General features: G+C 39.5%; 1 protein-coding gene across 1 annotated transcript; it reads right to left on the minus strand.

Annotated features, from left to right (window-relative positions):
* Positions 1 to 589: 589 nt before the first annotated feature.
* Positions 590 to 792, minus strand: LOC104277652 (A-kinase anchor protein 7 isoforms alpha and beta-like; the record flags this gene model as incomplete). The annotated part of the gene is made up of 1 exon (XM_009874352.1): positions 590 to 792. A coding segment is annotated over one exon (203 nt), but the record flags the coding sequence as incomplete, so codon positions are not given.
* Positions 793 to 12,059: the final 11,267 nt, after the last annotated feature.

Here is a 12,059-nt window from a genome sequence, read left to right on the forward strand (position 1 = left end):
TAATTTACATCAAACAAATGCTACCAAAAAGTAAAGAAGAGTACAGCGTCACATTTGTCGTATTACATACTGTGTAATAGTATCTCCAATGAGTATCTGCAGTGGTAATTTTTAGCTTAGGATTTACTGCTGTTGATTAGGAAACAGCACGTGCTCTCACATGGAGTAAGCAGCCCCGCGGCAATGCCAAAGCCTCGGGCGGAGGGTGTCGCTTCCACTTATGGCAAGGCCTCTTCCATGGCTATTTGTGACAATCCGAAAGGCAAACCGCAAAGAGTTCAGTTTCTCCTCAAAAGCAAGGAAGGGACTCTTAGCATCAAAAGCAAGTGAAGACTGGAGCTGCTCGCTTCACCATTCTTGTCTTTTTACCACCGTCCATTGCTCCCAGCACACAAGAGTTTTTCAGCAGTGCAAGCACTTATTAAACCAGTAGACAGTGTCCTTCGGTTCAGAACAAACTTTTGATAAGAGACTCACAAAACAGAGTGCCTGTCACCCAGTACCACTTAGCAAATTTCAGCAGGGAGCTGGGACATGTTTTTGTAGTTATTCTTGGTGGGATGTTCGCTCCGGGCTTTTTGCACAGTAGTCACTTGCTGTTAGCATTGTCGCTCTCATTCTTGCTGCCACTTGCTGCTTCTTCAGTTTTCACAGGGCTTCCATCAGTCTGTCTGGTTTTATTTTGCGTTTCTTCTAAATATTGCTGTACAGCCTTCAGCACCGCATTCTCCACCAGCCTTTTGCTGAGGCTCACCAGCTCTGCATCGTCTGGCTCTGCTGCATGTTTTTCACCTACGTGTCACAACAGACAAGAGAAGGAATTCATTGCCACAGAAAGATAGTAGCCCTAATTGTATCAGGAGCCTCTGTCTGAGCTGGTTTTTAAATTATTAGCTGCTTTTTCCTGACTAGGAAGAGTTATTTCCCCCTCCTTAAGCTCTGAATGAAAAATGTTTCATGAAGACGTATACAGTGTATAACTTTCAAAATATTTTGCTGTTCATCTTTGTTGTAACACTTGAGTAAAAGCCCCTGGCTAACAATATGAGCAACCCACTCAGCTTAGAAGAGTAAGTGTGCAAATTTATCTTCTTCTGGCCAACAACCACCTCCTCCTACATTTGGGCAAAAATGAAGTACATGGCACATGATTAATTCAGTTTAGCAGCACTTTTAAATTTAGTTGCTCCGGGTTTGTGATTTTGCTTCATAAAGCCAAAATCTTCTACCTATTTATTCATTGCTTGTAATTAAAGAGATTCTCATAGGAAAACTGACTAAAATACTCTAAGTTCAGGCTATTTATTTTTTTTCTAAACAAAGTGTAAGACTTGGAAAAACAATATATTCCCTCTGTCTCTCCTCTGTCTTCTAACTTAAAGCCCTGATACTGAAGGAATGCAAGTTTTAGCAGTCTGTTCTTAGACGTCTGTTGAAAAAAGTAAGAAGCTGGGATTTCCCTGCTTTGTTGAGCTCACGTGAATAAAAATACTCAACAATATAACTGCAGACATAGTGAGGATTCTCATACATCATTACATGTATTTTGAAATTGTATTTTTCCATGAATCATTTTCCTAATAAACTATACAGCCTACCACAGCATCCTTTTTTATGGAGAACGCAATCCAGGAAAAGCAGGTTTTATTTTCCAATTTCCACTGGCCATGCAATTTGCCACTTAGCAGTCTCTTGCACTAGGTAAATAACTGTACCCCTCTATCTGTATTTAAAGGCCGTACTTTTTATCGTCCTTTTCTGGAGTTCGCATTCTGCAGCCGGTGATAAAAGGCTGCTTAGTCACACACATCTGGTGAAAGAGATACTATTGTATGCTCTCAGCACAAAGCTCTGTACTGTTCAATTATCTAAATTTGCTCCTTTTCATATATGTAAATTTATTCAAGTTTGCTAGCACATATAGATTACAGTTTGAAAAGATTTTTATTAATCTTCCTAGTAGATTGCACAACCCAGGAGTGATCTCACTGATGAAACATAATTCATATGAGGATTCAAGGGAGAGGTAAACAAAACTCTTCATTTTCAGAGGCAAGGCCTTTATTACTGTTAGTATGAGCATCTCGATCTGGAACAGCGGGATGGACCAAACTCTCGTAGCTCTGAGCCTCCACAGCACTGTTAAGGCACACTCTCCAGCTGAAGAGTCATCAGACTAGAGGTGGGTAAAGCATTTCATTACACTTTGGAAAAACTTATGAAATATTCTTTAGAGCATTTTTTAAAAGGCAGCTATGGGGATAGTTTTAATTAAACTAAACATTAAAAAAAATAAGGAAAACATTTAAAACAGGAATAAACATTTTAGGTTAATATGTGAGTCCAGGGGAGATGTAGGCACAACTCCCAAAACCACTCCAACAGCGACAGGCTCCATGTTCTCTGGGCCACTGCTTATCATGTTCTTGCACTATTTCTAAAACCTGGGCTTAAGCCGATCCTTTAACTTTCTCAAAGGGACTTAATTCAGGCTCTTATCTCTCCAGAGACCTAAGATATATATGAGCAGCAACTCATCCCAGCTTTTATGAATGGATCCCACATGCTCCTTTGAATGTAACCCTCTGATTCAAAGTTTCCTTTGCTTTTATTAAAGATGCTTGACAAAATGTTTCAGTTGTCCCAGTCTATTTATTCACTAGGAAAAAAAAAAATAGCACTGTCGTTTCCAGTTGGAGAGTTTCTTATTTTTTAAAATTGCTAGTGAATCACAGCTCTAATGATGTGTCCACACAACTCTGAACAAAATCAGTGGGAAATATGGTGCTCAGTCACTGACACTAGACTATTAAGTACTGTAGTATTTAATATACAGAACATGACTAATCAGTCAGAGGCCTCCAGATACCATAAACCAGTAGTGATTATATTTACTCAGAAAGTAATTTTACTTGTAGTACATTATGTATAACTCTTCCAGTCTACAAAAGGACAGAGTTCTTCTCAAAGAGACAGAGCTCTTCTCAAATATTTTCTGCAAACCAGTTCTCACATACTTACATATGTAGAAAATTCATATATCTACTATTGTATTTAAAACTTCAAATTAAGTAGATAGCTCATTTTCTAAGTAATTTCTCAAGACTGAAAAAAAGTTGGCCTACTGAAGCCTTTCACAAATACAATTTTTATAGCTACAAAACAATGTTTTGGAGGTTTTTTTGTTATTTGCTTATTTTTAATATTTTGAGACACTCGTGGCTCACCAACAGTCTGGGGACACATCTATAGCACCTCCCAAGCAAGCTCTGTGTTCCCACGGGAAAGACATCCACTGAGCATGACTGACGTGCGAACGCAAATGCGTGCACATTCCTGTACGAAGGGGGCCCATGGATTTATCTGTCGGGCCACCTTGGTGGAGGGGCACATGGGGCTATATGATTCACTCATGCTCTGTTTATATTCTCACACGCCCTACACAGTAGTTGTGAGAGCTTCTGTGCAACGCTGAGGTTCATTGGCAAGGGAGCTGTATACTATTGTATCATTCCTGTTCACGACTGTTGACAAAAAGAAATAGGTCACATAAAAATAACAGGTATCGATCATCTATATTTACTTGACTATTTAATACATGTACATGTCCTGTTTATCTCTCTCTCTCTCTCTCTTTCTCCATGCTGCATCTGCTGCTTGCCTGCTTCGTGGATGTACGTAAGTCCTTTGCAGCAGGCAAATGCATTTTTGTGCAGACTGTCTTACATTACAGGAATTACTAGAATATCAGCAAAAAGCCATTGTAGATATGAATGATTTGTATTTAAAAAGGAGGTTTAAATACTCAGAATTGCTTTGTTTGTAAACTATGTTCTGAAAAGGGAACAGATACACCACATATACTGTATTCGCATCTATGCTGTGCCTCTCAGTATGGACTGTGCCATTACTTTATTTCTGTGCATTAAAAAAAACTTCAACTGTCTTCTCCTGCATGTGGCTTAGAATAAAAATGAAAAAAAAACAACCAACCCAAAACAAACACCACCTCAACCCCCCACTTTCATTTTGTTTATCCCAGAATTCTCTTCTATAACTTTCTAAAAATGAAAATAAATTCATACTCTGTGAATGTAACTGAATGCATCCACGCTAAGCAGTGGTTTTTATTAGTGAAACTGAAGCACACCTATTGTCCTGAAATACCCACCACTTTTTACAAAAGGGAAGTATGAGCTGCACAGAATTATTCAAAAGGGCTTTATGATGGTATGGCATGCTGCAATCAGCTACAGACATGAACTAGATCCCTACAACCAAATCCAAGTTTAGATTCAAATTCACTACTGTTCTCTCTCTACACAACTAGGTTTACATTCCAAGTCTACACCTCCTTAAACTTTACAAGACTACGATCTGGATTTTGAAATAGTGCATTGGAACAAATTAGATTTTGTGGTCCTGGCACAGCATTTTCATGATCCTGGCACAGCCTGTTTTAAAGACCATGTGCATATCTCAGATTTGGAGAAAGACAGGACAGTTACTTGGATTCTTCTCCTGTTTATACTACTAAACTATTTTTTGTGAGACATTCAACTGAAGAAACCAGCGGTGGATCCCTTTCATAGAAAAAGCCAGTTTTACAAACTATTAGCAGCTACACTCTAAGGCAACATTCTGCATTCCTTGTCTCATGGCTTCAACACACCGAGTTTTGTTTTTCCTTCCAAAAACCTTTCATCAGAACAAAATGATGTCAACATGGGGCATTTTATAAAGGAGAGCCTTGGTATTCTGAATAGGTGACCAAGACCAACTGGGAAGTCCTTACTCTGGCAGCAGACGTTACAGTCTGCATCCTGGGGAGGGCCATGGTAACAGACATGCCTCTATCTGCCTTTTGGCTCTTCAGTTTTCTAATATTGTTTTCACAAATCCTAGAAAAAAAAAACCATGAGGGACTCAGGCAATCTTTCCAAAACTAATGTTATTAAATTCCTTCTGAATACTGAAAAACTTTTTTTTTTTTCACTGACACCAAAAGAGTGAGCCAAATTGCTGTTGCATACCAGTAAAGCTTTCACCACAAGCCTCCCTTTGATGACTCCTCAGTGGCTCCCACTCATAATAATCCCTCACTGAACAATAATTGACAATTAACACCTCTGTACAGGGACAAAAGCTTTGCTGGCGTGCAGTACAGTGGGACTAGAAGGAAGCAGACAACTATCCTAACTACTGACGGGCTAAGAAACTTTCAGCAGACGACTACCAGTTATTTCTGCATATGGTGGGGTTGAAGAAAACAAATGAGGGCTACTAAAACAAATGTCAGACAGATTTCAGCAGTTTCTAAAATCAATGATTAGGCCTTTGTCATGGCTCACTATCTCTCTATTAGCAGAAAAAGACCCAAGAGCAAAGATATTATTTATACTCACAACACCCAGGCAGATGTAGATCGCCATGCCTGGCTGCAGCCTGTGGAAACATCTAGCTTTTGCTACACTAGGCTTTTGTGTTCACATAAATTGATTCAAAATTAAATTAAATCCCATTGACTTCCTTGAGAATCAGATGAGGTTTCCACATCTACTTACTGAACTGCAATGTCCTATGCATCGAACCAAAGAGTTCAACATTTTCGTTACTGAGGATTTTCAGATAAATTTCGTAAGCCATATATATTAACAGAACTATAGCATGAAAGAAATACTAGCCTCTCTCCTCCTGCTAAGACAGTGAGTCCGCAGCCCCTAATAAATTGAATAAGAAGCTATAACCAGGCACCAGACCGTATGCTTCCCACCATTGCAACAGACTGTGAATGAGCCAACACATTCAAGCTCATGGTTTTGAAGTAATGAACACAAACATAAGCATGTGCCCATATCTAATCAACACAATAAGCATAGACAGGAAAGACAAAACTCTGAACATTTCCTTGTTAATTAGGAAGGACTTCCATGAAATGTTTCTTGAGTGGTCACTTAAGGAATTGGCACAAATAAGGCACTGAGAGGAAGGGTGAAAACATAATCTCATTATCACACGATGGTGATGACATTTGTGTTGTTGGGTGTTCCCCCCTGATATTATCCAGTGTATGTAGTTTAGCTCTCCTCTTGAAAATCTAAAAAACTTCTTTAGTTTTACACATGTTGCTCTGTAAATAAGGATTGTCTAACAAGGCAACACAGGCAATACCAATCTGTCCTTCATGCTGAATATGCAGGTTGCTAGTTTGCTGGACAGATTTGATTTATTTATTTTTTTTTAATTTGGCCCACTATGGAATAAACTCAACAAATTAGGAACTTCTAGTAAAGAGGAAATTAAGGGTGTTGCAGCTATTCAGGGAAAATGGTGCTCTTGCCAGGTTCAGTGATGACAGCAGGAATACCTTCAACTCCCTTCGAGCTGGAGGCCTGGCAAACATGGCAAAGATTCATTTTGTTTCAGAAAAAAAAATCCCTGAAGCTCAGTGATCTAAAATTTTTTATCACACCCAACTATGAGCGGAGAAAGAGGATGTGCTCTGCTAAACCTACTCTTCCTTCTATGAACTCTGAAGGATGCAATGCCACAGGCTACAGGTCTTCAAAACAAACAAACAAACAGAAAAAGGTAACTAAGGTTCTACTTGCATACCAGGAGTTCTATTAAGTATCTTGGCTTTACTTTCCTATTAAAAGAGACTTGCTGACCGAGAAATTTCCTGGCTCCATTAACGTATTTTAATGCTTAACTTAATGAATTTATAAGAAGTCTAGCGTAACAGGAAACAAAGATATCATAATGGCTGATGGAAAGAAGACGGTTTAAAAAGCTATGAGTTTTATTCTTTTTTATTACTGATAGCCAGGTAGAGAAAATAGCCCAAGTTATGAAAGTGGATTTACACAGCCACTGGAACATCCACTGTCAATGCGGATCATGGCAGAACCAAAATATCCAGGCAGAACTATTCACCCCCCTCCACCATCCACAGTGCCGCCTGGTGCTAGCAGCTCAAAGGAAACAGTGAACAGGAGCTGCCTGGGCTGTTGAGGAGAGCAGCAGAATTCCTCCTGCCTTCAGGACAAACCCAAGGGGAAGCCAGCTGTTTTCAGAGCCAGAGAGAGACACAAGGCTTCCCAGAAAAAAAATGAATTCTGGAGCAGGACAGACCTGGCAGTGCTTCATCTTCAACAGCCTTCATGAAATAATGCCAAGAATGAAAGACATTATGGGAGATAGCATAGGTTGTTTCCTTATCAGCCTCTGTCACCAGTGACCACAGACAGCTGGATGGCCTAGCAAGCAGAAAATCACCCTGCTAGGTCGCTAAGCTGGGGGAGACGTAAGCCCAAGAAATGCAGCAGCACCACAAGTGGATGACAGAAGTCATTTAATGTACATTCATCTCTCTTTGCTGTTTTCTAGCCTTATACTCATAGAATCACAGAATGGATTGGGTTAGAAGTGACTTTAAATATCATATATTTCCACCACCCTGTCATGGGCAGGGACATCTGCTACTAAACCAGGTTGCTGAAAGCCTCATCCCAGCCTGGCCTTGAACACTGCCAGGCATAGGGCTTCTCTGGGCAACCTGTTCCAGTGTCTCAGCATCCTCACAGAAAAGAGTTTCTTCCTTATATCTAATCTAAATCTACCCTCTTTCAGTTTGAAACTGCTACCTCTCTTTCTGTCACTACACTCCCTTACAAGCGTCCCTCTCCATCTTTCTCATAGACCTCCTTTAAAGTACTGCCAGGCTGCTGTAAGGTCTCCCTGGAGCCTTCTCTTCTCCAGGCTGAACACATCCAACTCTCTCAGCCTGTCCTCATATGGGAGGTGTTCCAGTCTGGATCTTTGTGGCCCTCATCTGGACTTGGTTCAATAGGCCCATAACCTGCTTCTGTTGGAGGCACCAGAGCTGAACACAGCACTGCAGGTGGGGTCTCACAAGAGCAGAGCAGAGGGGCAGAACCACCTCCTTCGACCTGCTGGTCACACTTCTCTTAATGCAGCCCAGGATGTGACTGGTGTTCTGGGCAGTGAATACAAATTGATGGCTCATATTCAGTTTTTCACTCATCAAGCAAACTTGCTGAGGGTTGTGAGATTTTAACCGAAGCGGTTAAGCACGAAGGTGTCTTCTTATCTCTTGTGCAGACACTGAGCATGAAGATCAGCAAGGCCCGCACAGAGAAGCGGCTGAAGGAGGGAGTCTTGTGGTGCCAGGATGGCCCTATTTTGGCTAAACAACATGGACATATACAGATGAGAGGCTGATAAATTACTGCACACCAGAATCATGGAGGCCACTGTGCCAAGAGTGAAGCCTTTTGTTTCATTATCCCTAATACACATATTGAAGTTCACACCCCTGACTGTTGTTAACAAGCCTAGAGAAGTACATGCTGAACGTGCAACTATAGAACTTGACTCTCCACCCAAATCATGCTAAATGTCACCACAGGGAGGAGGATAGAAAAGGTTAGGATATAAGGAATACAAAGGGAATACATCCCTGGGGGGAGAGACAACCCAGACGAGGAAGTAGACAGGCTGTGCTCCTTCTCTGCCATCCAAGACAGGGACACCTTCTTGGTAAGAATTGCGATTTCACCTTTGGGTGAGAAATACCCGGGATAGTATTTACTAGCATTATTATCGTCTATTAGTGCTATTGCAGTGAGTGAATTTATCAACAGCAATCATGAATCTCTTATATCTGTAACTTTAATAAATATCCTATACTTTACTATCTCATAAATTGTCTCAGTGCAAGTCCTTAATGGGGCTCTGAAACGGGCAAGCGTTTAGCTCTGGTATGTGCCTCCCAATGACACATACCTTTCACAAAACAAGGGTGCACCATGAACTTCAATTTCATTTCTTTAGGATGCATTTGTTACCATACTGATTCCAATGGGACGGTATTTTGGCTGGGACTTTTTCATACTACTGTCAAGTAGTCTAAAAAAAGAAATCTTTTTGGACAGATGTTAAACAAGTGTTAATAAGTTAATCTTATCAAGCTGATCCTGCGTTGTTGCTCCTGGGCTCAGAAAAAGACTTCATACAAACTCATGTTATCAAATAGTCTCTCACATAGTATGTCTCTTTCCTCTGGGAAATAAATTTTGAATGTATTTGTAAATTATGGAGAGAAAACTCAAATTTTAATCAACATGCATTTTCATTTAATTATTTCAACTGCAGTAACATGAGTTACAAAACATAGCTGCATGCTGCTTGAACTGCAAAAGGAAGATGAAATCTTGTCAAAAAAATGATTAATATGCAAGCATAATGACAATTTAAGAGGCTGTCCAACAGAGTCCTTAAAACACTGTAATAAGGTGCAATTTTTATGGAAAAACACAATTTGTGTGGTGTTTTTAACATCTCTGTAATCATAGTTATGTAGACTATAAATCTAATGGAAGAAGGTTAGTATGATCTCTTTTGGCAGGAGCACCTTACGAAGGTTTGAATTAGTAGAGTAACTACATCCTAAGATTGTCAAAATAGATGAGTCTAAATCTTCTCCCCGAGGATCCTGGATGAAGGAACTGAATCCACTTCATCAGCTCCTTGGAAAGGCCATGAAGTTATGTATTTTTGAATGTAAGAGTGGTATCGTGGCTGTCTTTCATTTCATGGATCAAGCCTACAGAATCTGACCAAATTTTTCAGTAGCTTTGGGAAAACTAACAAGCCCCTTAAGCCCATCGGAATGTTAGTAAAAAAATAATAAAAATCATTAAATACTTTCATGGCATTTCCTATCTTAATCCCCTTTATCTATTATATATTTTGCCTTATTCATTTAGCTTTATTCCTTCTTCCCTTCCTTTTGTTTGCCACAGAACATTCCCTTCAAAAGCATTTTTTCAAAGCTAGAATTGGATCTAAGTTTTTACTCTGATTTTGTGAGATGTAGCTGTATAAACATTTGCTGCTCTATCACATATAGGTTTATGAAAGATTTGTAAATATGAAATTTATTGTTCACACTTGGAAAGATTAGTTCATAAAAATTCAGATCTCTCTTCAATCGCTTTGCATCCATTAAACTACTGCTCAGGATCTTCTTAAAATAAGCTCTTCCTCAACTTTAATCTGTCTCTAAAAGCCTAAGTATACTCGCTTAGAAAAACAACGAGTCTTCATGTCCAAAGAAAAGTATTAAGGTAAGATAAGCAACAAATTCAGACAGGAAAAACTTCTTTACTGTGAGGATGACAGAGCCCTGGCACAGTCTCCTTCTCTAGAGACATTCAAAACCCGCCTGGATATGTTCCTGTGTGGCTGCCCTAGGGGATCCTGCTCTGGCAGGGGGGTTGGACTAGGTGATCTCTAGAGGTCCCTTCCAATCCCTGACATTCAGTGATTCTGTTTTTGGTTATAATAAATTGCTTTTTGTCACAGGGTTTTTAGCCACCTCAGCGATATGAAATCAGAACAACTGTAGTTAGAGAGTTAAGAATGCTGATGGTATGATTACATTTCACTTAATCTAATTCACAGGAATTTAAAAATAGTTGCTAGAATATAGTGTAGAGAAATCCTTAACGAAATCTCTGGATGAAAAAAATTGAAACATTACCGTGCCATAAAACTAAATTTAATGCCATCAATCTTTCACATAAAATAAGCAGACTTCATAATTTAGGACAAGAAAAAATGAAAAAATTATAGAGGACAATACTAAGTTTTTTTCCATCCTACTTTCTTTATGAATAGTGCATATATCTTAAGTTGATGAACAAACACCTAGTAAGCAAAATTACTCCTGAATCTGTTTCACCATTAGAAATCAAGGGGGTTGGTTAGCTCACTCGGTTAGAGCATGGTGCTGATAACACCAAGGTCGTGGGTTCGATCCCCATTCGGTCCCCTTGTGTTGCCTGATCTACTTGAGAGGCACCCCTGCCCACGACAGGGAGGTTGGATTAAAGAATCTCTAAGGTCCCTTCCAGCCTAGGCCATTCTACAAATAAATGAGTCCTGATTATTTGTTCAAACCATAGGGCCTTATTTTCACATCCTTCCTATGCTAAATATCAAATAGTTGTAAAAGCATTTTCTTTGTGAAACAACATAAAACTCCTTAAGAACGTAACATTTCCTTACCCACTAGCAAAGCTTCTTTCACGAGAATAATGAGAGCAAAAGAATAACTCCCCCCTCATCTCTCTCACTCCATATTTCTACTTCCTCAAACTCAAAGCCTATTCTAGCAGCACTTCAATGAAATCAATCGAGAAAAATACATCTGTTATGCCAAAACCTGAACTAATCCTCACAAGATTTACCGATTTACACTCTGTACCATAATGAATTGCTCATTACCAGACCTTGATAACAATTGTTCTCTTCTCCTATTCCTTCTTCTATTAGCAAATTTTATCTCTACCTATGTACACCAAATTCCATCCCTTCCTCTTCAGCATCCAAACAGTTCTAATTCTGTCCTACTAACATGAAGGGAGAGTTGTTTATTTATGCTATTTGGTATTCTAGTCCTTTATTTCCATCAGGATAAGCAGTTCTAATTTGGAGTTTCATCTTTGTTTCTTCATCTCCTCTTATTTTAAAGTAATATTTTTCTCAGTCTTTCTCCAACTCAGAGTAAAAGAATAAAGGTTGGAAATTCATGCCAAAAACAGTTTTTGTATTTCACTTCACTACATTCAGAACCAACTGTGAAATCAAAAGCAGGTATTTTTTTCTTCACTCCAGCTAAACCAGCACTGCATTTGACTCCATAGTTCCCTTCACCTCTTATGTTTTCCACATAGAAAAGTTCTCCCACTCTTATGTTTGGTTACAGGGGCCAAGAAAAACTCACTAAAGAGGAGGAGAAGGAAAGAGATGGGTAACAGTTCCCCTCATAAGCAAATCATACTATTCATGGTTATGAGATTTCCCGAGATGGGTAAATGCATATAATATTTGCAGGGCACAGTGCAATGTAGTTTTAACTCCAAGAGTGCAGGTATAACTATACATCAGAGGGTTTATGAACTGTTGCCGTGCGGGACACCAGAAGCAGTAACCAACAGCATTTGAGAATTAGTCTGTCCTCACAGCCTGGG

Source organism: Apaloderma vittatum, unplaced genomic scaffold (assembly GCF_000703405.1).
Source record: "Apaloderma vittatum isolate BGI_N311 unplaced genomic scaffold, ASM70340v1 scaffold14258, whole genome shotgun sequence".
NCBI classification, from domain to species: domain Eukaryota; kingdom Metazoa; phylum Chordata; class Aves; order Trogoniformes; family Trogonidae; genus Apaloderma; species Apaloderma vittatum.